Below are 26,515 nucleotides of genomic sequence, written 5' to 3'. Positions count from 1 at the left end.
TTGCTGTTCTTTGTATTCTCTCAATCTTGTTTATATCTTTCTTTTTGTGTGGGGACCACACTACCGCTGCATATTCTAACCTGGGGCGGATCATGGCCACTATCAATTTTTTCATCATTTCCTCATCCATATAATGAAATGCTACTCTTATGTTAGTCAAGAGCTTATAAGTCTCTCCAACTATCTTGTTAATGTGCTTTTCTGGTGACAAACTATCTTGGACCAGCACTCCCAAATCTTTCTCTTCTCTCCTTTTTGTGATTAATTCATTACCCAAAAAATAATTCAGTGATGGTCTCCTGGTACTTTTACCCATTTCCAATATTTTACATTTCTTTACATTAAATTTCATTTCCCACGTCCGGCTCCAATTGTGTATCCTATCCAAATCCTCCTGCAGTATTTTACAATCCTCCTCAACCTCTATCTTCCTCAAGATCTTCACATCATCAGCAAACAGACTCACATAACTGTTCACTCCATCTACCATATCATTTACGTAAATCAGGAACATTACTGGCGCCAACACTGAGCCTTGAGGGACTCCACTTGTTACTTCCCTCCATCCAGACATCTTTTCCTTTATTACTGTCCTCATTTGTCTGTCTCTCAAAAAGTCTCTCATCCATTCCAGAAGTTTCCCTTTTAGTCCTCCTATATATTCTAGTTTCCACATTAGTCTCTTATGAGGTACCTTGTCAAAGGCCTTCTCTAAGTCTAAATACACACAATCCACCCAACCATCTCTCTCCTGTACCACACCAATCGCTCTTGAGTAAAAGCTCGACAAGTTTGAAACACATGACCTTCCACTTCTGAATCCAAACTGACATTCAGCCAAAATATTCATCTCTTCCAGATATTTTATCCATCTGTCTTTCAGGATTCTCTCACACAATTTTGCGACCATGCTGGTTAGAGACACTGGTCTATAATTCAGGGGTTCTTCCCTGTTTCCTCCCTTGTAAATTGGTACCACATTTGCCCTCTTCCATTCTTTTGGCACTTTCCCCTCTTCCAGTGAGCATACAATTAAGCTGTGAATTTTATCCGCCAGTTGTTCTCTGCATTCCTTCAGTACCCAATTAGAAATTCCATCAGGTCCTGGGGCTTTCCTTACATCTTGAGTTTCAGGTAATTTATACACTTCCTGCACCTCCACTTTTATATCTTTCATCACCGGAACATTTCTAATCACTCCCTCCCCTTCCACAAGCTCCTTTTCTTTAGTGAAAACTGACTGGAAACGTTTGTTCATTATTTCTGCTTGCATTGCCGCATCCTTAAAGACCTCTCCATCTACTTTCAGCTTGGTGATTCCTTCCTTTTGTTTCAGTTTGCCATTAACAAATCTATAAAACAGTTTGGGTTCATCCTTGCATTTGTCAATTATACCTTTTTCAAAATTCCTTTCTTCTTCCCTACGTATTCTTGTGTATTCGTTTCTTGTTCTTTTATATTCTTCCTTTGTTCTGTCGTTACCTCTCTTTCTCCAATTGTTCCACGCCTTATCTCTCTCCTTTTTGGCTATCTTACCTAATTGTACTTACCCAATTGTATCTTTACAGGAATGAGTCAAGCTCGTACTGTCCCGTGTCTTAAACCATACAGTATTTATCGTACATATCCTTAAATTTGTGAATTGTTTTGGCACACACTATTTCATTCGGTAGTGCATTCCATTGATCAATTGCTCTGTTTGGGAAACTGAATTTCCTTACGTCTTTATCACCTCTCTTCTTATGCAGTTTTTTGCAGTGTCCTCTTGCTGATGCTTCTCCATATGTTAAGTAATCATTTATGTCTATTTTCTCCTTTCCTGATATGCACTTATATAGCATTATCATGTCACCTCCTTTCCTTCTCTCCTGTAGTGTTGATAGATTCAGTTTATTTAGTCTTTCTTCGTAGCTTAGGTCCCTTAAGCTTGGTATCCATCTTGTAGTGTCCCTTTGAGCTTTTTCAATCTTGTTTATATGCTTTTTGAGATGAGGACTCCAGACTACTGATGCATATTCCAGGGTTGGTCTAATGAATGATGTTATTATCCTTCTTAGCATGTCTTCATTTATGTATGTGAATGCTATTCTCATATTTGCAAGCAGTGTATACATGTTCTGTACCTTCTCGCTGATGTGGTCAGCCGGAGATGGTCTGTTATTGAAAATCACACCTAGGTCTTTCTCTCTTTCTGATGTGTATAAGGTTTTATTTCCTAACTTATAATCCCAATCAGGTCTTTTTCCACTTTTACCAAACTTGATTACATGACACTTGTCCACATTGAATTCCATTTGCCATGTACTACTCCATTCATGAAGTTTATTTAATTCTTCTTGTAGCTCCCTACAAGAGTCTGTGCTAGTAATTCTCCTTTGTATTTTTGCATCATCTGCAAACATATTCAGATAGCTCTCATTTCTAGTGTTACTGTTTATATCATTTATGTACACTAAAAACATGATTGGTGCCAGCACCGAACCCTGTGGTACTCCACTAGTCACTTCTTTCCATGATGAGTAGTTTCCTCTTAGTACTGTCCTCATTTCTCTTTTAATGAGAAAGTCTTGCATCCAACAAATCAGTTTGCCTCGAATTCTCCTTGACGGTACAGTTTCCATAAAAGTCTTTGGTGTGGTACTGTGTCAAAAGCTTTCTTGAAATCTAAATAGATACTGTCCACCCATCCTTCCCTTTCCTGTACTGTGTTTGTTAATCTGTCATAGTAGCTCAACAGATTAGTAACACATGATTTTCCTTTTCTGAAACCAAACTGTCTTTCTGTTATCATACTGTGTTCTTCTAGATGATTTACCCAAGCTTTTCTTATAAGTTTTTCTAATACCTTGCTTACAACACTGGTCAGTGATACTGGTCGGTAGTTGAGAGGATTTTGTCTATTTCCTTTCTTGAATAAGGGGACTATATTTGCTTTTTTCCAAATATCAGGTAGTTTCCCTTGACTCAAGGATTTCTTGAAAATTAAAAATAATGGTCTACTTAACTTCTTTGCACATTCTCGTAATACCCAACATGAAATTTCATCAGGACCACTTGCTTTTCCTCTGTCTAATCTACTTAACTCCTCCTGTATTACTTTTTCTGCTATTTGTATATCTGGTAGTATGTGTGGACATGTGTGTTCCACATAGTCCCTCTCAAATTTTTTTTATATCTTTTACTTTGGTTTTGCTTCTGATATAGCTGTAAAACAGCTTTGGTTGATCACTACTTTTATTTATTATATCCTCCTCAAACTGTTTTTGGGCTTCCCTCCTTTTTCTTGTATAGTCGTTTCTTGCCTGTTTGTAATTATTATACGCCCTATCACTATTGTGTCTTCTGTATCTATTCCACAACAAATCTCTTCTTTCTTTTGATTTTTTACATTCTGTACTGAACCATTTCTGTATTTTCTTATCTGCTTCTTTGTGCTGTGGGATGTACTTCTGGACTCCTATTTCATAAAATTCACAAAATTTTTTTTATACAGCATTTAAATCTTGTCCTCTAAGCTCATTTTCCCAATCAACTTCTAAGAAATACTGTACTTCTTTAGGTCTTGATAATTTCCCTGTTTATAGTTTAGGCTCTTTTTGTAACTGTCATTGCTGTTTACTATGTCATATGCTATCCTGAAGTTATAATTTAGTACTACATGATCGCTTTTGCCGAGTGGAGGGTGATATATTAAACTGTCAATGTCATTTTCTTGCCTAGTAAATATTAGATCTAGCACTGAAGGTACATCAAGTCCTCTTTTTCTGGTGGTTTCCCTCACATGTTGCGTTAAGAAAAACTCTTGTATGAGATCCAGGAGATTTTGGTCCCAACAGCTTTCTTGGCTATTTATATCTAGAGTATTCCAATTTATATTTGTATTGAAGTCCCCAGTTAGTATAATTCTTTCCGATTTCTCTTCCATTTTATGTAGCAATGATCTTATACTTTGAATTGTACTCTCTGCCAGGTCCTCATATTCGTCTCTTTCGCATGTGTTTGATCTGGGTGGCATGTACAAATTGGCTACAATTACTTTACCTTCAGATGTGTTGATCTCTACTGCAATCAGTTCTACTTGTGATGGTATATCTAGGTTTATTTCCTTGACTTTTAGATTTTTCTTAGTTAATATTATAATTCCTCCTCCTTTTTTTAAATTTCTGTCTCTTCTCCATATATTGTATTCCTCTAAGTTTAGTATGTCATTGGATATCCTTGGTGTTAATTTTGTCTCAGGCATATTATTTGTGGTTCATTTTCTCTGACATAATCATTCATCTCTAGTAATTTTGATACCATTCCATCCACATTTGAGTACATCAACTTGTCATGACATGGTTCTACTACCTTCCTCCTTTTTCTTCCATCCTGTTTGTGTACCACTTTCGTACCTGCAATCCTATTACTTTGTAAAAAAATTTCTTCTTCTCCTCTTCTGATCTTCCCTCATTTTTTGTTTTTGCTTTCTCCCTTTTCTCTTTCAGTAATTCCACTGTGTGTGTGTGTGTGTGTGTGTGTGTGTGTGTGTGTGTGATACCAACAGATGTACATTAAACTGCAGGGTGTAATCCCGGGACTATTCAATGTCACAATGTTGATATGACAAAATGTCAGAATCTTCATGATTTCACAGAAAGAACACTTCACACCTCCTGAAATTGTTTCTAACTGAAATACAGTAGTTACATTTCAAAGTGCATTATTTTTCCTCACAAAATCATTTCCCTGTTGTTCTTTTTCATAACTAACTTCTTCATACAGTCATTTAACTTCCTTTCTTTCTCATATGAACTCTTTTCTAGCAAGTGATCCAAAAATTTCTCCCTTTTTCTTCCACTGCTCTTTAGCCTCCAATTTCCACCACAATGAATATGGTTTGTAGCATGGTCAAAAGCAGCAATCAGTATCTCCCCTATTAGCTGAAGCCCCGTTTACAAGTTGCCGGTTAGGTCTGTGAGGTCGGTGGCAGGCGATGTAACATTGTGTCCATATGTACATGATGTAACATTCTTGTGAGTTATCATTACTGTAAATAACATAACAGGAAGCAATCTGCAATAATATGTTAATAGCTGGCATATGAACATGGAGATACAAAGTTATATATGAGTAAATAATGGCTGATAGAAAAAAAAAAACAACAACTAAATTTTATCATTATTATAGTGTTATTAATGCCATGTAAATAATTTGCACATGTCAAGTGTATGAACATATTTCAATAATTTACGATATGTTACCACCTGTAACCACCACTCCCCACCACCGTCACCCTTTGTTGACATGTCTTCACTGTAAAGTGAACAAACAAATCTACTAACACAAAAGAATCAACCAACACACTTTGAGAACTACATATTGAAAATCAACAGGTAAACCACAGCATTCCTCACGTTATAGGAGTGAGTTGTCCAACGATCATCTGTGGGCACACCCACTCACTCACCTGGCCACTTGTTCACTGGGTCATCATACATGTGGTAGAGCGGTAAGTTAAAATTCATAATTATCTACAATGGTGTATGATTATGAAAGCATATGTGTTAATGTATTTAAAATAATTTTGTTAAACATGTGAGAGGATCATATAGACAGGCATGGGTTATTGAGCAACATTATCTGTAATGTTACTATCCTGCCAACACACTTCTTGTAACATATTTCTCCATGCAAGTGGAACACTGGTTAATGATGTATCAAACACCCATCACCTCAAGTCTCCGCCACCTCATCATAAACAACCCTTTACCTAGAGGAAACTATTGTAAGAAGTGTGCTAGTTCAGCTGGGGCCTTGGAGTGCCCTGTACATGTCATCACCAGTGGTAACCTGGATACCCTGCTGCTTGACTCATTAGCAGGGGTAAGACCAGCTGATTAGAGTGAAGCCGGCAGGTGTTCACGGTTTCCAGAGGCAATCATCATCATTGCCTGCAATTTTTACCATAGATAACACAAATGTGATGTGAATCATGCTAATACATTTATGGTTCTTATTTTAGTTGATTCCTGCATGACTGTTTGTTTACATCCCCATATATGTGTCACCTGTGTTCCTGCCTCCTCACCCTGCTGACCACCTGTCAATAAGATCCTGTCAGTTTGCTGTGTGCTGGTATGTTTATCATCCATCCATCCATCCACACATCATCCAATCCTATGTTGCCCCATGAGGAGCGCAGTAGCCCGGAGCTAGGCAAGTTGATCCTGACATTTAACCTGTACCGTGCTGGAAAAAAGAAAAAGAAAAAGAAAAAAGTGATACTCCTCTACAGTGGCTGATTTTAATTTTATTTTTTTCTGGCTAAATGGACTTAATACATCAATATACGATTCCTGACACTAATAAAAGTAATCACTAAAGCCAGAAAGTTGGTTGAATTGAGTCAGGCTGATGTCACGCTACCTCTGAAATCTTCATGGTTACTGAGAGAGCAGAGCGTCTGTGACCTTGTGAACCGACTTTGGATTTTTTTTTTCTGGCTAAATAGGCTTAACACATCAATATAAGATCCCTAACACTAATAAAAGTAATCACCAAAGCCAGAAAGTTGGTTGAATCGAGTAAGGTTGGTGCCACTCTACTTCTGAAATCTTTATGGTTACTGAGAGAGCAGAGTGTCTGTGACCTTATGAACCGATTTTGGATTTTTTTGTGGGTAAATGGGCTTAATAAATCAATATAAGATCCCTGACACTAATAAAAGTAATCACTAAAGCCAGAAAATATGCTGAATCAAGTCAGTTAGGTGCCACTCGATCTCTGAAATCTTCAAGGTTACTGACTGAGCTGAGTGGCTGTGAGCTTGTTAAGACTCACTCGCCTCCTGCGCTCCTAAGTCAGTGTTGTATATGTAGTGAAGAAATGTCTGAAGTTAGCGAGATACATTATTACCTTCCATATTACTGCGGTTGCTTGCAAATGATTTCTCATGCTGTAGGACGTAGATCTACGTCACCGGCGTTTTTGAAGGGGATGTGGATCTACATCGCTGGCATAGTACGGGTTAAGATGAGAGTGACCAGCCTCACTCACCCCTGAGTGGCATTACATAAGCAATAAACCCCAACCACCCCTTGGATATAAACCTACACAGGCTCAATCCGACTGGAGCACCTTTATTACCCACTAAACCACCAAGTGCCATAATTTGGTTATATGGTTACCACCCAGCACAGTAAGTGGTTTCCTGGTGTACAGAAAACCAGTTGGCTTGTCACTCAGTATAGAGTCACCCATATGCAGAAGGAAGAAGAAAGAATACAGGAAAGAAAGACAGAAGAAGAAGTGTAAAGTCACACATTGGCAGAAGAAAGAGGAGAGAATGAAGGAAAGAATGACAGAAGAGGAAAGAAGGAAGAGAGGAATGGGCAGACACCCAAAGAAGCCCTACGTCGAGTGAGTGGATGGTGAGTGCCCCCACCTACCACCAGGTATGTTTAAAAGTGGTACTTTCACACTGTTCTCATGACAAGCCAGCCACGAACCTCACAGACTCACAGGTAACACTTATACACCAATACTCCGATATCCGGCAGTGTTGTGTGCCAGTGGGAGTGTTTGGTCAGGAAGTATGTTGGATATCGAAGCAATTTTCCCCATAAGATACTGAAGAAAAGCCAGAGATGTATTCCAGACCCAAATCGAAACTCTCATATACTTTAATCAATCAACAGAGACTGACACAGAAACACCATAGGTAATGTTATCATCCTCATAAACAATGCTACTGCTAAAAAATGGCACATCAAACATTACATGCAGGAGGGTAGGGTGATGGGACGTGTGATGTTCAACACCGCTTCAAGGCAACTAAACAGCCAGGCAGGCTGCTGGCTTTGCACCAAGGGGGTGGGGGTAGGAGACAAGCAGGGGTGGGGGAGGGCGGGGGCACAGGGAAGGTGGCAAGAAAGCCAAACAGCCCTACTACCTCCCCTACCCCAATATCACTCACACACACTTACTCACTCACTCACCCATTCACTCAGTCACTCATCACTCTCACTCAGTCACTCACACACACACACACACACACACAAACACACACATATGGGAAACAAGTGGGGGTGGGGAAGGGTGGGGGAGGGTGAGGGGATAGACACGGAGACAACCAGGGGTGGGGGAAGGGAGGGAGACATGCCTGGCAGTGCTGAGTGTGGTGGGGGATGGAGTGAAGAGGGAAAGGCAGTGGGGAGAGGAGGGATGGGAGGAGGAAAAGAGAGGAGATGGAGGGAGGAAGGAAGGACTGGGAGAGCCTCGTTTGAAACCTAGGGAAAGGTGAGGTGTCAGACTGGAGAGGTGGGGTGTCCGACTAGCGAGGCTAAGGACATCCAAATTGTTCAGACTGTGGGAATGTTCCCCATTTCTTGTGTTCAATCTAACAAAGCAGTGGTTATTGATGCGCCGGATAATGGGGTAAGGGTGTACAGGGATGTAAACTGGCAATCATGCAGGAATCACCTAAAATAAGAACCTTAAATGTGTTAGCATGATTCGCATCACAATGTTATTTGTGCTATCTATGGTAAAAACTGCAGACCACAATGATGATTGCCTCCGGAAACCGTGGACACCAGCTGGCTTCACTCTAATTGGCTGGTCTTACCCCTACCGATGAGTCAAGTAGCAGGGTATCTGGATCACCACTGGGAGTAGAGTAAATTGGTCATTCCGTGGAATGGTGTATGGATGAAATGTGCAGGGCGTTCCGATGTCGCAGCTGGACTAGCACAATTGTTACGATAATTTCCCTAGATGAAAGGTTGTTTATGATGAAGGGAGACAGGAGGTGATGGGAATTTGACACACTATTAACCAGTGTTCCACTTGCATGGAGAATATATTACAAGAAATGTGTTGGCAGGAAAGTAACACTACAGACAACGTTGCTCAGTAACCCATGCCTGTTTATAAGATCCTTTTATATGCTTAACAAAAATATTACAAATACAGTAACACATGTACTTTCATATTCATACACCATTGTAGATAAATGATTTTTAACTTACCACTATACTACATGTATGATGACTCAGTGAACACATGGCCAGGTGAGTGGGTGCGCCCACAGATGATCGCTGGACAACTCACTCCTATAATGTGAGGAATGAGGTTGTTCACCTGTTGATTTTCAATATGTAGTTCTCAAAGTGTGTTGGATGATTCTTTGTGTTCGTGGATTTGTTGGTTCACTTTACAGTGAAGACATGTCAACAAAGGGTGATGGTGGTGGGAAGTGGTGGACAGGCGGTTTTGGACGGTGACATATCGTAAATTGTTGAAATATGTTTATACACTTGACATTTGGAACTTATTTATGTGACACTGATAAGACTACAATATTCGTGGAATTATGTTTGTGTTTTTTTCATTTACAATTACTTACATAACTTTGTATACCCAAATTCATATGCTAGCTATTAAAACATTACTGCAGATTACCTCCTGTTACGTTATTTACAGTAATGGTAACTCACGAGAATGTTACATCACGCAGATATGGACACAATGTTACACTGCCTGCTATGAACCTCACAGTTCTAAGCAGCGACTTGTAAACAGGCTGGGGTGGGGTGGGGCAGTGTGGACGGGGGAGGGATTGTTCGCTCACCCTCTTTCCACTGGCCATGACTTCAGCTACTGGGGGGGGGGGGGACCATTTGTTGCTTTTGACTGCACATAAAATATTAATTATCCAGAGCTGTGCATTATTACTGTTATGAGTACGGGCACTTCACTGCACACTCCAAAAAAAAAAAAAAGGGGGGGGGGGTCCACTATGCAGCACATTCAAAAGATCAGTATCTATAAACAAGATACTTCTCTCAAAAACTTAATAACATTTTAATTTAAACAGGAAGTTTCAAAAATATCATAAACAATACTGTACTCTTTTTAATAATGGCATATTAATGAGTTTGCCTTATTAATTTTCATATATCACCACTGTAAACAGAGCATTATGAATGTGTTTGAAGTACCATTTGTATGTGTTCAGGAATATACATACAGGTATTGTACTTACAAATAAGACTCACTGTATCTATTTGGAAATTATGTCCATTTGTACAATGGCCCTTTTATTCTATACAGGTAATTATAATCTGGCTGGGTACTGCCACACAGTGATATCTGGGTTAGGGATAATCCCCATAATGCAGTTACCATGCCACTGAATGTTCCTATACTCTATGAACTTTGTTCTTACACTTTACTGAATTTTTACATTCTTGTATAAATATTTAGATCCATGATTATAAGCCTAAGTTTGAAACCTATCTATGCATTCACCTCTAGCACTCAAAGGGAAATTAACACTGGACTGTAGTGATATCCTGTTACTGGTGGTGACTGGTATGGAAGGGTATACATGAGACCACTTTTCTCTTCCCTAAGCAAAACTATCATGAAGTACAGTAAACTGCTGTAACAGTCTTTGTTTTTCTTGGCATACTGAAATTCTAAGTTGTAAGTGCAACAGGTTCTCTATAATGGCTTAAATCAAGAAGACACACGTCTGACACCAATGAATACCAGGGCATTGTACTTTGTGCATATTATGAGAATGAAAGTGTATAGGCTATTGCTTTGCAATCACACAACACCATATGCAAATAAGTATGATAGGGACTTTATTTCTAGAGGCCAAAGCAAATCCATCAACAGCTTAAAGTATTCAACATACCTACAGAAAGACACTGGCCTGAAGAAATGCAGGAACTTGTGTGTTCCACTTTGGACTGGTGTTCTTGAGGGTGGGTTACTTGTTTCAATGGCTGATGACTCGACAAGCTCATGTCAAAAATCTGAATGGAGGAATAGTTAATATCATGCTCTTGGCTGGGATGGATATTGCTGATCACTGATTCCTGCTGAGCTTCATGAGGGTACTGTGGCTGCATATCATCTATTATGCAAGGCTTGGCAGAAAACTGATCCTGAGGGAATAATGACATATTTTCTTTTGGGAGTGGCACATGACTGGAGCTAGTTGGTTGAAAGCTGTGGTTATGAGGAAGAACATTATTGCTACAATTTTGAGGGCTACTTGTAGAGACATACATCCCTGCTCCTTCACACCACTGCCCACTACTTGGGTATGCTGCTAAGTTTCCCTTAATTTCATCAAAGCTATTTGGTGATACTGTACTATGATGGTGAGTGCCAGGAGAAGGTAAACCATTACTGCTCCCAGAAAAGGTTTGAAAGTTAGCACCAGTTTTGAAACCACTATCCTTAAAGTGGGGAGACCCTCCTTGCTCATAATAGCCTGAGTTCATGTTACCTCTCATGCCTGGGTTTTGACTCTGAGGTGAAGGATAACTTGGACTTAGTTTTCTGTGACTGGATGTTTCTGGAGAGAGCAAGTCTATGCTTGGTGAATAAGGTGTTAAAGGTATAGGAGATTTTTCTCTATTTTGGCTGAACTCTTGATTTCCTGAGGGTGATACAATGCCACTGTCATAGCTTGGTGAAGGGGACGCCAGGCTACCACTGTTCTGTTGGTAGCAGCCAGTGCCAGTATCTTGAGCAAGTTTCTGATTTGTGTAACTGGTGGCACTAAGATGTTCTGCAGTTGATGGTGTATAAATTTCAGTACTTTTGTGCGATGTCATGGTTGGAGAACACATCTGTGGGGATGTAATGGGACTGCAATGTTGGCCAGAGCATGACTGGTAAGACTCTCTATCAAAGCTAAACTTTTTGGTGACAACACCTTTGAAGTCATCAGACGAATTCAGATTGCTGGACATATTATACCAAGTATTTTCATCTATTACCTTCTCTCTGTCACTCTGCAAATCTTGCTGAACCACGGACTTTGGTGATCTTTCAAACCCACGCAACCTTTTAGGTCTGCTCTGGAATGGGTTAAAGTCATTCATTTCCTTATCATGACTAAGAATTCCTTCCTGAGAATTCTTTACCCCAGGGACACCATGATTATTCATGTTGGAGTGACTAAAACTGATTCCCATGGGCTGTTCTCTGCCTGATGTCATGGCTGCACCAGCTTCTGCCATCTTCTGCATTGTGTCAGGGTTCATCATCTGCTTCAGGGCTTTCAGCAACTCAGGTGGCAGCTGGGGACAGAGATGATCATGATTAAAATTGGAATTATGTATACCTATAAAGTAAAATACTTAAGATATGGCAGATAAAATGCATCCAGTACAGCATACTAAGCAACGTATGTATATCTATCTCTATCTGTCTATTGCCAGACGCCTCAATCCCGTTTGGGGTGGCCACAAACAAATTGCCTCTAAGTCGCCCTGTCCCCCGCCATTTCACTGCCCCGCTCCCGACTCACACACCCCTCTCTCATATACCTCTCCACCCCATCCCTCCATCTCATCCTCGGCCTCCCCCTCCCTCTTCCCCCCTCCACCTCACTCACATCACTCTCTTCGTCAGTCTTTCACCCTCCATCCTCTCCACATGGCCAAACCACCTCAGTGTGTTTCTCATAATGCTTCCTATCACATCCACATCAACACCACAACGCTCCTTTATATCCTCATTCGTCAGCCTGTCTCTCCATGTGACTCCACAGGCTCCTCTTAAATATGTACAATGAAAGTCCTGGAAACTGAATGGCAGGGGACTGAGGGTCTTTCAGACTATTGTATTGGCTTTTACAGACTACTGGGAGGGACCTTTGAAAACATTATAATAATGTACATGATCATCAAACACTGAAAATGATATGGGTTATTGTTTTATACACCAGAAATGCATACATGTGTAGCTGAATAGTTGCAGGCAGGTACATCCAAGTCCAAGAGCATGTCCAAGCCAGATAAATCCTTAGATAAAGCCCAGAAAATTTAAAAAAAATACAAAAAGAAAAATTCAAAAAATTTCGCCTTGAAGAATTCGGCGTATTGGGATATTCAAATCATTTTTTGAAAATGTGAGTGCGTTTAAGTACCTGGGTAGTGCGATGAGTAAGGATGGAAGTTTGAAGGATGAAATGCTTCAAAGGGTACAAGGAAGAAAGGTTGTTGGCTCTTTTGAAAGCGGTGATAAGAAACAGAGAAGCAAGCATGGAAGTGAAAAAGTTACATGACAGTATTGTGATACCAGCTCTAATGTAAGGAAGTGAAGGTTGGACCTTGTTAGAGGAACAGAAGTCAAGAGTGAGAGCAATGAAAATTAGTTATTTGGGAGGAGCCTGTAGGGTCACATGGAGAGACAGACTGACAAATGAGGATGTGAAGGAGTGTTGAGGTATGGATATGTATGTGATAGGAAGCATTAGGAGAAACACACTGAGGTGGTTTGGCCATGTGGAGAGGATGGAGATTGAGAGACTGATGAGGAGAGTGTATGTGAGTGAGGTGGAGGGGTGGAGAGTGAGGGGGAGGCCAAGGATGAGATGGAGGGATGGAGTGGAAAGGTACATGGAAGAGGGGGGGGTGAGCTGGGAGCAGGACAGTGAAATGGCAGGGAAGAGGGCAACATGGAGGCAATTTGTTTGTGGTCATCCCTTATGGGATTATGGCATCTGCCAATGGATAGATAGACAGATAGAATTATTGGTGGGACTGGAGGACTTTTACTGTATACACACACACACACGCACACACACACACACGAACGAACAGCTGGAGAGAGCAGACGTCCCAGCCATCGCTGCTAACCTTAAGTAGTTTCAGGAATTTTGTCTGTCCTGTCTCCTAAGGTCTTGTTTTAAATTTAAAATAATGAAAGTTAATAGACTACCAAAAATGTAAAGATTTATTATCTAGAGTATACATGAATGTTTGTAGTTTTTTTTCGGTAACAGCTGTTTTGGTACGTTAACCAACATCAAACATGGCCGAAAATGTAAACAATGAGGGACTCGAATTTCAAGGATTTGATACAAATACCAATGTCATGGACCTGGTTAAAACATTAATTATGAGGATTAGTGAACTTGAAAAGAAAGTAGAGAATCTAGTGATAAAGTATGTGTCTGAAAATACGGATACTACCATACAAAGTCTGATCCAGTCTAATGAAATAGCGAATGAAGAGATTAGAAATTTGAAGCGTGAAAATGTCGAATTGAGGAGGAAACTAGAAGAGAGTACTAATAAAACGGAGAAGGTGAGTAGTGTAGTAGAAGAACATAAGGCAACGTGGGCACACGTAGAAGAAGAACAGAAAGAAGTGGTCAGCTTAAGAGAGATCATCCAGGAAGAAAGGGAAATGAACAAGAAAAAAATGGAAGAAAATGTAGTGAAAAACTGAAGAAAAAAGAGAAAATAGTGAGAGAAACTGTAGAACGGAACAGATGTGTGGTAGTATTTGGAAACAGGGAAGAGGAAGAAAAGGTTAGGTTCATAAGACTCGAGAGAGACACGAACCTGGTGAGAGGAATATTAGGCAAGATTGACCTCGAAGGAGACAAGTGGGTAAAAGAAATTGAGGAAGTAAGGAGGATAGGGCCTTATAAGAAAGGGGAAACAAGACCAATGAGAGTCAAGTTTACATCAGAAAGTGTAATAAATGAGATACTTAAAGTGACCTGGAAATTAAGCAAAGAGGCGGGGATGGAAAATATTATAATAAGAAAAGATCTGAATGAAGAAGAAAGAGAAGTTTTAAAATCATTAAAGGAAGAAGTAAAGGAAAAAAATGATAAGAGGACAGAGGAAGAATGTAATACTTTTTTTTGGAGAGTAATGGATATGAAAGTAAGGAAGTGGTATTTAAGGAAACAGAAGTGAAGGAAACTAAGGGGGATGGCTGGGAAAGATCAGAAGCTGAGGAAGTGGTACGGACAGAGAGTAGGAGAGAAAAGGGTATTAAAAACATCAAAAATAATTTGAAGGTGATATATACTAATATTGATGGTTTCGTATCGACAAGGATTGAAATTAACGATTTCTTGAGAGAACATGAACCTGATGTAATGTGCTTTGTAGAGACCAAATTAAGAGAAGATACTGATGTTCATTTGGGAGATGGTAAAAACAAACTGTGGAAAAAAGACAGAAAAGAAAAAAAGGGAAGAGAAGTGATGAAGGGGAGCTGCAAGGCTTGGTGGATGAGTTTGAGAGAGTGTGTAAGAAACGGAACCTAAAGGTGAATGTAGGGAAGAGTAAAGTGATGGTCTTTGAGAGAGGTGAAGTCAGTGAATGTATAGCGAGGTTGGATGGTGAGGAATTGGAAAATGTGAGTACGTTTAAGTATTTGGGTAGTGTGATGAGTAAGGATGGAGGTTTGGAGGGTGAAGTGCTTGAAAGGGTACAGCAGGGAAGAAAGGTTGCTGGTTCCTTGAAAGCAGTGATAAGAAACAGGGAAGTGAGCATGGAAGTAAAAAAGTTACTACATGACAGTATTGTGATACCAACTCTAACGTACGGAAGTGAAGCTTGGACGTTGTTGGAAGGACACAAGTCAAGAGTGAGAGCAGTGGAAATGAGTTATTTAAGAGGAGCTTGTGGAGTCACGTGGAGAGACAGGCTGACGAATGAGGATATAAAGGAGCGTTGTGGTGTTGATGTGGATGTGATAGGAAGCGTTGTGAGGAACACACTGAGGTGGTTTGGCCATGTGGAGAGGATGGAGGGTGAAAGACTGACGAAGAGAGTGTATGTGAGTGAGGTGGAGGGTGGAAGAGGGAAGGGGAGACCGAGGATGAGATGGAGGGATGGGGTGGAGAGGTATATGAGAGAGGGGGGTGTGAGTTGGGAGCAGGGTAGTGAAATGGCGGGGGACAGGGCGACTTGGAGGCGATTTGTTTGTGGCCACCCCAAACGGGATTGAGGCGTCTGGCAATAGATAGATAGATAGATAGAAACTGGAGAGAATGTTAAGAGAGAGATGGCGGTAGTGTATGTTCCCCCAAAGACGAGAGCATGGAAGGATGACGAATACTATGAGATGTTGTCGGATATGGCTAGCTATTTGCAAAAAATAATTGAGAAAAGCAATAATATAATTTTGGTGGGTGACTTTAACCGTAAAGAGGTGAACTGGGAGGAATGGTACTCGGGAGGCGGCGAGGATTTGTGGGGAACTATGTTATTAAATATAATAATGAATAATGTGATGACGCAATGGGTCAAAGAAGAGACATGGTTTCGAGGTGAGGACACACCAGCAAGGTTAGATTTACTGTTCACCAAAGAACCCGATGTACCGTATTTCGCAGCATATAAGACGCACTTTTTTGTCTCAAAGTTACCTTAAAATATCCCCATGCGTCCTGCACGTTAGACTAAGGCAGGTTAGTTAGGCTTCACTGAGAAGAAACTCTTATAAAGATGATCATCTCAATGCTTGGCAACCACAGGTGTTTTCTACAGTATGCAGACTTGATTTTATTTTTAAAAATAATATACACTAGTGTGTATATGCAGCAGATTTAAGAAACACCCGAGATCAGAAACACATAAAACTTTCGCGGGTTTCTTTACGGCTCAACTGGCTAACATCGTGAAGATATTTAGCGGTTTAGCAATTTAACAGTTTAGCATCCGCACTATTCCAGCAAGCTAACGTACATGATCACTGGTGAACTGTCTGCTAACCTTCTGAAAGGCAATCATGACCACTTTGCTTGCCATCCATTCACTAACGAGCAAAGCAATCATACTGGAGAGATGCTGGCTAGTGAAACTGCCAAGTCATCAAAACAGACTTTCGTCACGTATGGAAATACAGTAACCCTAATTAGGTCAGTTACTTTTGTGACATTTTGTGAGTGTATATATGCAGCAGATATTAAAACACGCAAGTTCAAAAACACAAAGCATTCACGGTTTGTTTTCAGCTCAACTGGCCAATACCGTCAAGGGGTTTAGCGGTTTAGCAACTTAGCAGTTTAGTGTCTATCCCTACTCTAGCAAGCTAACGTGCTCACTGGTGAACTGTCTGCTAACCTTTTGAAAGGCAATCATGACCACTTTGCTTGCCATCCATTCACTAACTAGCAAAGCAATCATGCTGGAGAGATGCTGGCTAGTGAAACTGCCAAGTCATCAAAACAGACTTTCGTCACGTATGGAAATTCAGTAACCCTAATTAGGTCAGTTACTTTTGTGACAATTTGTGAGTGTATATATGCAGCAGATATTAAAACATGCAAGTTCAAGAACACTAAGCATTCACGGGATTGTTTTCAGCTCAACTGGCCAATACCGTCAAGGGGTTTAGCGGTTTAGCAACTTAGCAGTTTAGTGTCTAGCGTACACCCTACTCTAGCAAGCTAACGAAGTTACAGCTTCACTTTTTCAGCCAAGTGAAGTACTTTAGCAATGTCTATGCAACTCAGGGCACACCCAATTACAGTATTTTGTTATGAAAATAAGATAAAATTCACTGAGTAGCATAACTGATGCAATATCTGAAATAGCAGTGCCTGACGGGCATTCGTATCAGCGTCCGCCATTTCTGCTGTATTCTTAGCAGACGAAGCGATCAGAATGATTGACAACATTCACTCTCTGCATCTCTGCTGCCTAAGCAAAGCTCTCATGATCGGCAATGGGGATCATTTAGGCCGTAACGTCCAAATTTGTTAGGTTAGGTTAGGTTGTAAAATCTTTTGCCATTTTGGACGTTACGGCCGAAACGACCAGAATCCTAAGGTGTAGGTGAGAGTTTGGTGTGGGTGTAGTTAAGGAAGTAGAAATGGGAAGAGTCAGGCTAGGGAACTGATAATCCGCTTATTATAATCCCTTCAGCCCAGCAATGTATTTTATAGGGTAGTTTATTCATGCTCGCCATATGATTTTATTCAGTTCAGGAAACATGTACTGAGGAGGTTAATGTGGGCTGTATCAAATGCCCCAAGTCTGAATATCGCCTGTGCTCAGTTAAAACGATTGCCAAGTTAAAATCGTATGAAGTGTGGTATAAGCAATTCAATGCATGGTACTGAGGACCATTTACTGTATGAAAGTGACAGTGAAACAGTGATGATGACTGTGGTCATGACTTCCAGTGATGCTTCAGGACTCGGGGGAAGTAGTGATGAATTCTCAGGATTAAAGACGAGTGAAATTTTCACCATGTCAGTAATATGAAGTGAATATAGGTTTTAGGTGATCATGACAGATGCAACCATGAAAAATTTAGGATCAATGGTGCTGTACACCTTTAGTCTTGCACTGACGATGTTTGGATGAATAAATTGTTTGAGATGTTTCATGTCCTTAAGTGATGATATTTATATTGAACAACCAAATACATTTTGATGTTTTTGGCATATAATAAAGCCACTGGGTACTCCAAAACGGACTGATGTAAATGTTTCAGAGGTGAGCGAATGTTGCATGTGGTGTGTACATGTGTGCGTGTGTGTACCATAGCGACTAGGAGGCGGCAGTGTTAAGACCAAAAATGGATGTTTTCACAGTACTCGAATGTTTTGAGATGGATATCTGTTTTTAGCAAATTCTGGTAAGAGAAATATGCATTTTTAATTGTTGATGCTGCAAGGAAAACAGCTGACAGTAAGGGAGTGATACTGGGAGAAGAGGGTTGAGCCAGTTGTCTAGCGCTTGGGATGCAGCAGTGTTGCTAAGAGATAGTTTCACCATTCTCGACATGTTTTGAGATGAATGTCTGTTTTTAGTAAATTGTGATCAGTGAGGAACGTATTTTTAACTGTTGATGCTGCAAGGGAAACATCGCTGACAGTGAGGAAGTGATACTGAGAGGAAGGGGTAGAGACTGCTGTCTAGCGACTGGGAGGCAGCAGTGTTACTAAGGTGTAACAATGGATGTTTTCACCATAGTATGTTTTGAAATGAATGTTTATAGTAAATTATGATCAGTGAAGCATACATTTTTAATTGTTGATGCTGCAAGGCAAACATAGCTGACAGTGAAGGAGTGATACTGAGAGAAGAGAGTAAAAACAGCTGTCTATCCTGTTCCCAAGCAGCCTTGCTATATTGAACTTTGGTTGTAAAACATTGTAATTTGTGTATTTACAAGTGCTACCTTTTTATATTATTTGTGGGGGTAATTACAGGTTAGTTAGAGTGCATGATTAATGATGGTAGTCGTCTGATATTGTGCTTGAGTCAAGGCAATGTGAGGAAATTCCGTAACAGGTGTGGAATATGACGGGGTTCTTTTAGGATAAATGAACTGATGTGAACATTCATTGTATTTTATGTTTTTGTCAGTGAATGAAAGAATAGAGTTTATTGACTTCATTTGTGGTTTTAAATTCATAAAATATTAAAAACAGTGTTTATATCAGTTTACTGATACACATTTATCAACAAAGTTGAGATGGCCTCGTGGTTTGAAGTCACGTTTTGTTAAGACGGGGTTTTGTTTTCTCTTTTCCTGTATCATTCTTTGTACATAAAAGAAGAAACTAAAGGATGATGAGCAGTACTGAATAGATTCTGAAAGGTGAGTGTGTATCTAAGTGATAGTGGCTCATATCAGTCACGTTTTGTCATGAAGGGGCATTGTTTTCTTTTCCTGTACCATTCTTTGTATATAAAAAAAGAAACCAAAGGCTGATGATCAGTAATGAATAGATTCTGAAAGGTGAGTGTGTATCTGTGTGGTAATGGCTCTTATCAAGAAACCTTACTGCAGTCTTGGTTGGGGCAAACTTTTTTTTCACAGAACTGCCCTGCCAGAATTAGGGTGCGTCTTTCACAATGCTGCGTCTTACATGCCGCGAAATACGGTAATAGAATCATTGAAATATCTCTGTCCTTTAGGAAAAAGTGATCATGTGGTCATTGAGTTCCAGATGTTAATAGGGAACGTCGAGCCAAGAGACGACCTTCATAGACAGGGAAGATACAACTTTGGGAAAGCAAATTTTACAGGATTGAGAAACTTTTTTGAAAATGCGGATTGGAGAAAATTCAGAGAAACAAGAGAGATACAGAGGAAGTGGGATATCTTTCTAGACCTCTATAATTTGGGAGTGGAAAAATTTGTACCAAGAGTAAGATGGAAAGAAAACAGGAAAAAGGAGTGGTTTAATAGAAGGTGTATGATAGCAAAAAAAGAGAGAGATAAGGCATGGAACAATTGGAGAAAGAGAGGTAACAACAGAACAAAGGAAGAATATAAAAGAACAAGAAATGAATACACAAGAATACGTAGAGAAGAAGAAAGGAATTTTGAAAAAGGTATAATAGACAAATGCAAGGATGAACCCAAACTGTTTTATAGATTTGTTAATGGCAAACTGAAACAAAAGGAAGGAATCACCAAACTGAAAGTAGAAGGAGAGGTCTTTAAGGATGTGGCAATGCAAGCAGAAATAATGAACAAACGTTTCCAGTCAGTTTTCATGAAAGAAAAGAAGTTTGTGGAAGGGGAGGGAGTGATTAGAAATGTTCCGATGATAAAAGATATAAAAGTGGAGGTACAGGAAGTGTATAAATTACTGGAAACTCAAGATGTAAGGAAAGCCCCAGGACCTGATGGAATTTCTAATTGGGTACTGAAGGAATGCAGAGAACAACTGGCGGATAAAATCCACAGTTTAATCGCATGCTCACTGGAAGAGGGGAAAGTGCTACAAGAATGGAAGAGGGCAAATGTGGTACCAATTTACAAGGGAGGAAACAGGGAAGAACCCCTGAATTATAGACCAGTGTCTCTAACCAGCATGGTCACAAAATTGTGTGAGAGAATCCTGAAAGACAGATGGATAAAATATCTGGAAGAGATGAATACTTTGGCTCAATGTCAGTTTGGATTCAGAAGTGGAAGGTCATGTGTTTCTAACTTGTTGAGTTTTTACTCAAGAGTGATTGACGTGGTACAGAAGAGAGATGGTTGGGTGGATTGTGTGTACTTAGAGAAGGCCTTTGACAAGGTACCTCATAAGAGACTAATGTGGAAACTAGAATATATAAGAGGACTGAAGGGGAAACTTCTGGAATGGATGAAAGACTTTTTGAGAGACAGACAAATGAAGACAGTACTAAAGGATAGGATGTCTGGATGGAGGGAAGTAACAAGTGGAGTCCCTCAAGGCTCAGTGTTGGCGCCAGTAATGTTCCTGATTTATGTAAATGATATGGTAGATGGAGTGAACAGTTATGCGAGTCTATTTGCTGATGATGTAAAGATCTTGAGGAAGGTAGAGGTTAAGGAGGATTGTAAAATACTGCAGGAGGATTTGGATAGGATACATGATTGGAGCCGGATGTGGGAAATGAAATTTAATGTAAAGAAATGTAAAATATTGGAAATGGGTAAAAGTACCAGAAGGCCATCACTGAATTATTTGTTGGGTAATGAATTAATCACAAAAAGGAGAGAACAGAAAGATTTGGGAGTGCTGGTCCAAGATAGTTTGTCACCAGAAAAGCACATTAACAAGATAGTTGGAGAGACTTATAAACTCCTGACTAACATAAGAGTAGCATTTCATTATATGGATGAGGAGATGATGAAAAAATTGATAGTGGCCATGATCCTCCCCGGGTTAGAATATGCAGAGGTAGTGTGGTCCCCACACAAAAAGAAAGATATAAACAAGATTGAGAGAATACAAAGAACAACAACCAAGATGGTCCCCAGTCTGACAGACCTGTCATACAGAGAGGGGCTGGAAAAACTGGATTTGCCTTCCTTAGAGGAAAGGAGAAAGAGGGGAGACATGATTGCAGTGTTCCGGACCATGATGGGAGTAGATAAAATTGACAAAGAAGATCTGTTTGTATAGGATAAGAGAGCAACAAGAGGACACGGAATGAAATTGAAAAAGTCAAGCTGCTTGAAGGATATCAAGAAATATAGCTTTCCTTACAGAAGTATAGACCTATGGAATAGCCTGGACAAAGAGATCGTCCAGTCTAAAAACTTAAACGAGTTTAAAGCTAAATTTGACTTATTGAGAAACAGCGATGGAAACCCACGAGCATAGTACATTCCGTGTATATCACAATTAGGTATATTAGGTAAATACTTAAATATTTGGAACGACTTAGACAAAGAGGCAGTGCATGAGAAAAACATTCATGTGTGTAAAGGTAGACTTGATAAATGTGGATGTGGAGACAGGACAACACGAGCATTGCTCAATTCCTGTAAACGACAAATAGGTAAATACACACACACACACACACACACACACACATAAGCAGCTGGGGTTGATGAGGTGTATCCAGAGATGCTTAAATGTAGTGGAGAGAATGGAATGAAGTGCTTGTTGGAGATATGTAAGAAGGCAAGGATGAGTGAAACTGTCCCTGCAGAGTGGAAAAAGGCTATGATTGTACCCCTGCACAAAAATAAATGAGAACGAAGTGAGTGCAAGAATTATCGTGGCATAAGCTTACTGAATGTGGTAGGGAAGGTATATGGAAGAATTATTACAGAGAAAGTAAGAGAGATATCAGAAGTCCTAGTGAATGATGAACAGTGTGGCTTTAGGAGTGGCAGAGGATGCGTGGACCAAATATTTGCTGTGAGACAGATAGTAGAGAAGGCTTGTGAGAAGGACCATAAGGTGTTTATGGCATTCATGGATCTGGAAAAAGCATATGACAAAGTGGACAGAGAAGGATTGTGGAAAGTTCTGCACATGTACAGTGTAAAGGGTAAGCTGTTAGGTGCCGTCAAGAGTTTTTGTGATGGCAGTGAAGCATGTGTCAGGGTTAATGGGCATCTACGGGAATGGTTCACAATCAGTGTGGGTGTGTGACAAGGTTGTGTGATGTCCCCATGGTTGTTCATTGTATATATGGATGGGGTGATGAGAGAAGTGGAAACATGAGTAATGGAGAGAGGGATGGCATTGGTAATGAATGGTGATGGATGGAATATCTCAAATTTGTTGTATGCTGATGATGCAGTACTGCTTGCAAGTACCAGACAAGAACTTGGTTGGCTAGTGCAGAGTTTTGCTGATGTCTGTCAGCATTGTTCCTTGAGAGTAAATGTAGAAAAGAGTAAGGTGATGGTTATTGAAAGAGAAGGTGACTCCCAGTGCAATGTAACAGTGAATGGAGAGAGTGTGGAATTGGTGAGAGAGTTCAAATACCTGGGTACAGTGATAGAAAAGAGAGGAAAATGTGCAAAAGAAGTTGAAAGTAGAGTGACACAAGGAAGAAAAGTAGCTGGTGCAATGAAGGCCTTGATAAGAAACAGAGGCTTGAGTGTTGCTGCAGCACGAGGCTTACATGAAGGAGTGTTGGTGCCAACTTTAACATATGGATGTGAGACTATGGTGTGGCATGAAAATGAAAAGTCAAGAGTAAGAGCAGTGGAGATTGGACTGCTGAGGAATGTATATGGAGTACAGAGGGTGGATGGGATACGAAATAAAGTGATTCGTGAAAGATGCGGAGTGAGGAAGTCAGTGGACACCAGAATTGAAGATAGCGTACTGAGATGGTATGGCCATGTGGAGAGAATGGATAACAATAGAGTGGTGAAGAAGGTATATCTGAGCGAATCTGAAGGAGGGAGGAGGCGAGGTAGGCCAAGGAGAAGGTGGAGAGATATGGTGGATGAATGTGTGAGGAAGAGAGGTTTGGAATTCGGTAAGGCTAGGGAACTGACAGGAGATCGAGCTGCCTGGATGAATTTTGTGAGGGGATGTGCATGATCAGGGATTTTTGGCACCCCTATTTAACGTGGCAGAGTATGGATTGACTCTGTCGGATACGATATGTGAAGCTACAGAATGTGGTGCATGTTTTTGGCGTATCCGATAGAGCCAGGATTCCGAAGGCTTGAATGATGAGTGAATGGAAGCGTGGCCCATTGGATTGGGCAATTTTGGGCTGTCTGGACATTGCTACTCCTCACCCTGCCCTTGGGTGGGAAAGGAGGTCCGGATGATGATGATGATAATAATATATACTGTATATACATATATATATATATATATAGTATACTGTATAGATATAGATATATATATATACAGTAGGCTCGCCCAGTGCACGTCATCACAATGCACGAATTGCATTGTGTGCGAGTGACCAAAAATCATAACTAAAAACCTTAAATGCGCGAGTTTACCCCACAAAACACGAGGTAGGGGCAAAAAAGTGGCTTAAAAACGCCATTTTCCATCAGTACGCGACCCCCCAACACAACGCGCCAATAGTGACCTAGAGGCTCATGGGGAAGGTGCTCAAGAGGAGTCTACAATAAGATATCGCCAATAACAGCTTCAATAATAACGTTTTCGGCAATAACAGTAAGTTAGAATAGATACCCAGTTTCTATAATTATGATGTTTATTTCGTGAATACCAAGTTGTTATACTGCCAATACGTCCATAACAAGATAAGGAATGAAACAAACAAGCAAGAAGAGATGAAGGAAATTGCCGAAAATGTGAGCAGTAGCGAGGAGGAGAGGGAGGATCCTCCCCTCACCACCTCCTCTGACTTGCTCACCACCGTCCTCCACTGCCCCACCTGACTCACCAGCTGCCTCCCTCTCCACCTTCACAGCCCCACCTGACTCACCTGCTTCACCTGGCATACCTGCAACCCCCACCATAATAACTGTTGCTGCATTCAGAAAGAAATGTAACATTCAACAGGCCGTAAATTTCTTCATCAAAGCCTGGAATAATACAACATTGGCAACCGTTAAACAAGCGTGGTGCGGCTGGGGTGGTGCTGGGGGCACTGTAAGTGCGTTGCTGCGCCTCAAAACTCTTGTTGTTTAAATCCATCAGGCCTGTTGTCTACTGTTGTTAAGGTGACTGCTCATATTTTTGTTATTGCAGCTATATCTGTAGTACAATGTCTGAAAAATCTGACCTTTTTTGTCTCTAAGGGTCAAAAAATGTCCAGGTATTAGGGGGTACCGACCATATGTAATTTTTCCCATAAGATTATGTATTCTCAGTGCAAGAATTCCCAGTGCACGAGGTCGTGGACCGCCCAATCTCTCACGCACTGTGCGAGCCTACTGTACATATATATATATATATATATATATATATCTATATCTATATATATATATATATATACACTCAACCCTCGGCTATCATGGGTTCCGCTATAGCGTATCTCGCTATCACACCTATATAAAAAAATACCCAAATACCTTTATCACGCACTAAATGCCTGCTATCACGCACCACAAATGTTCGAAAATTTAAAAAAGGCCAGGCTCCAGTGCTCCACCCAGCCAACAAAAGCTTCACTCCGTGATTGGTCGTGTGACATCAGCGCCAGCCGAGCACTGATTGGCCGCCTGACCGAGTCTCCTGCCCGTCAAACCATTCAAGTGCGCACCCTCAGATCGTGAACAGTGATAACGAGAACAATAACCTTTTTTATGATATGACCATGGCCAACCGTACCACCTCCCCGTCCCCCTACCATCACCCAACATAAGGCTGCGGCACCTGGCAGGGAAATAAAGAAGAGGAAGAACCTATGTTATGCAGATAAACTGGAAATGTGAAACTTATAGAGAATGGTGAGACCAAGCGAAGTGTGGGGAAGAAACATAACATCAATGAATCAACTGTAAGGGGTATTTATAAGAATCGTGATCACATCATAAAACATGCTCATTTTTAGACTATTATATATTAATATGTGGTACAAAAAAGGTATCTTAGAGGTAAATATTGAGGTCATGGCACCAATTAAAATTATTACCATAACTTCTTCAATTCGGCTATCACGGTTTCGGCTATAGCGCAGCCATAGCGGGACCAATTGGGAGTGATAGCCGAGGGTTGAGTGTGTATATATATATATATATATATATATATATATATATATATATATATATATACACACACACAGTATATATATATATATGGATGGGGTATATGTGCAGGAGTAGGTGAGAATGAGAGGGCAATGGAAGGAGTATGTATAGTTGTGAGTAAAAGATGGAAGAGGAGCATAAGACAGTATAGATCAGTTGGGTCAAGGATTGTGTGGGTAAAGTTGAAAGTTGGAATACAAATGTGGGCGATTGTGTGTGTGTATGCGCCAACGCAAGATCGTGCTAGAAGAGTGAGAGAAGAGTTCTGGACAAATGTAGAAGTGTGCATGGAAAAGTTTGGAAGGAATGAGAGAGTGTTTTTGATTGGTGATATGAATGGTAAAGTTGGGAATGTGAAGGTGGATGGAATAGTTGGTGAGTGAGATGTGCCTGCTGAGACAGATGAGAATGGGAGTGCATTAGTGGACATTTGTGCTGGGAGGGGGTTGGTGATAGCCAATACCATCTTCAGGCATAAAATGATCCACAGGTATACATGGCGAGTGATGAGAAGGGTGGGTGATCAACTGAATGAAAGGAAGGCAATGATTGATTATGCGTGTGTGGATGAAAGGATGTGAAGATGTGTAATGGATGCAAGAGTTTATAGAGATTGGGGGAGTGGACTTTCTGACCACTACTTGGTGGTGGCCAGAATTAGAATTCAAGTAAGATGGAGGAATAGAAGAAGAGAAAGACGAGAGGAAGGTGTAGCTGCAAGGAGAGTGGAAAGGTTACAAGAGGATGAGAAAAAGGAAGAGTACAAGAGAGAAGTGGAGGAACGATTGGGCAAATATGAATTGGAGCAGATGGGAGATGTGGAAGG

The 26,515-nt window shown here is 40.5% G+C and overlaps 1 protein-coding gene across 1 annotated transcript in view; it reads right to left on the bottom strand.

The window, feature by feature from the left end:
• LOC145413006 (uncharacterized) overlaps positions 1-26,515 on the bottom strand; it is a 479,615-nt gene that overhangs the window by 23,969 nt on the left and 429,131 nt on the right. The window contains exon 11 of the mRNA XM_080282827.1: positions 10,688-12,086. Within this exon, the coding sequence (XP_080138953.1) occupies positions 10,688-12,086 (1,399 nt within the window). The remainder of the gene's footprint in view (positions 1-10,687; positions 12,087-26,515) is intronic.

Source organism: Coenobita brevimanus, chromosome 94 (assembly GCF_032717465.1).
Source record: "Coenobita brevimanus isolate Jiangsu-jjx chromosome 94, ASM3271746v2, whole genome shotgun sequence".
In the NCBI taxonomy this organism is placed as follows: Eukaryota; Metazoa; Arthropoda; class Malacostraca; order Decapoda; family Coenobitidae; genus Coenobita; species Coenobita brevimanus.
The sequence above is the reverse complement of the archived record's forward strand: the minus strand, read 5'-3'. Positions and strand labels throughout refer to the sequence as shown.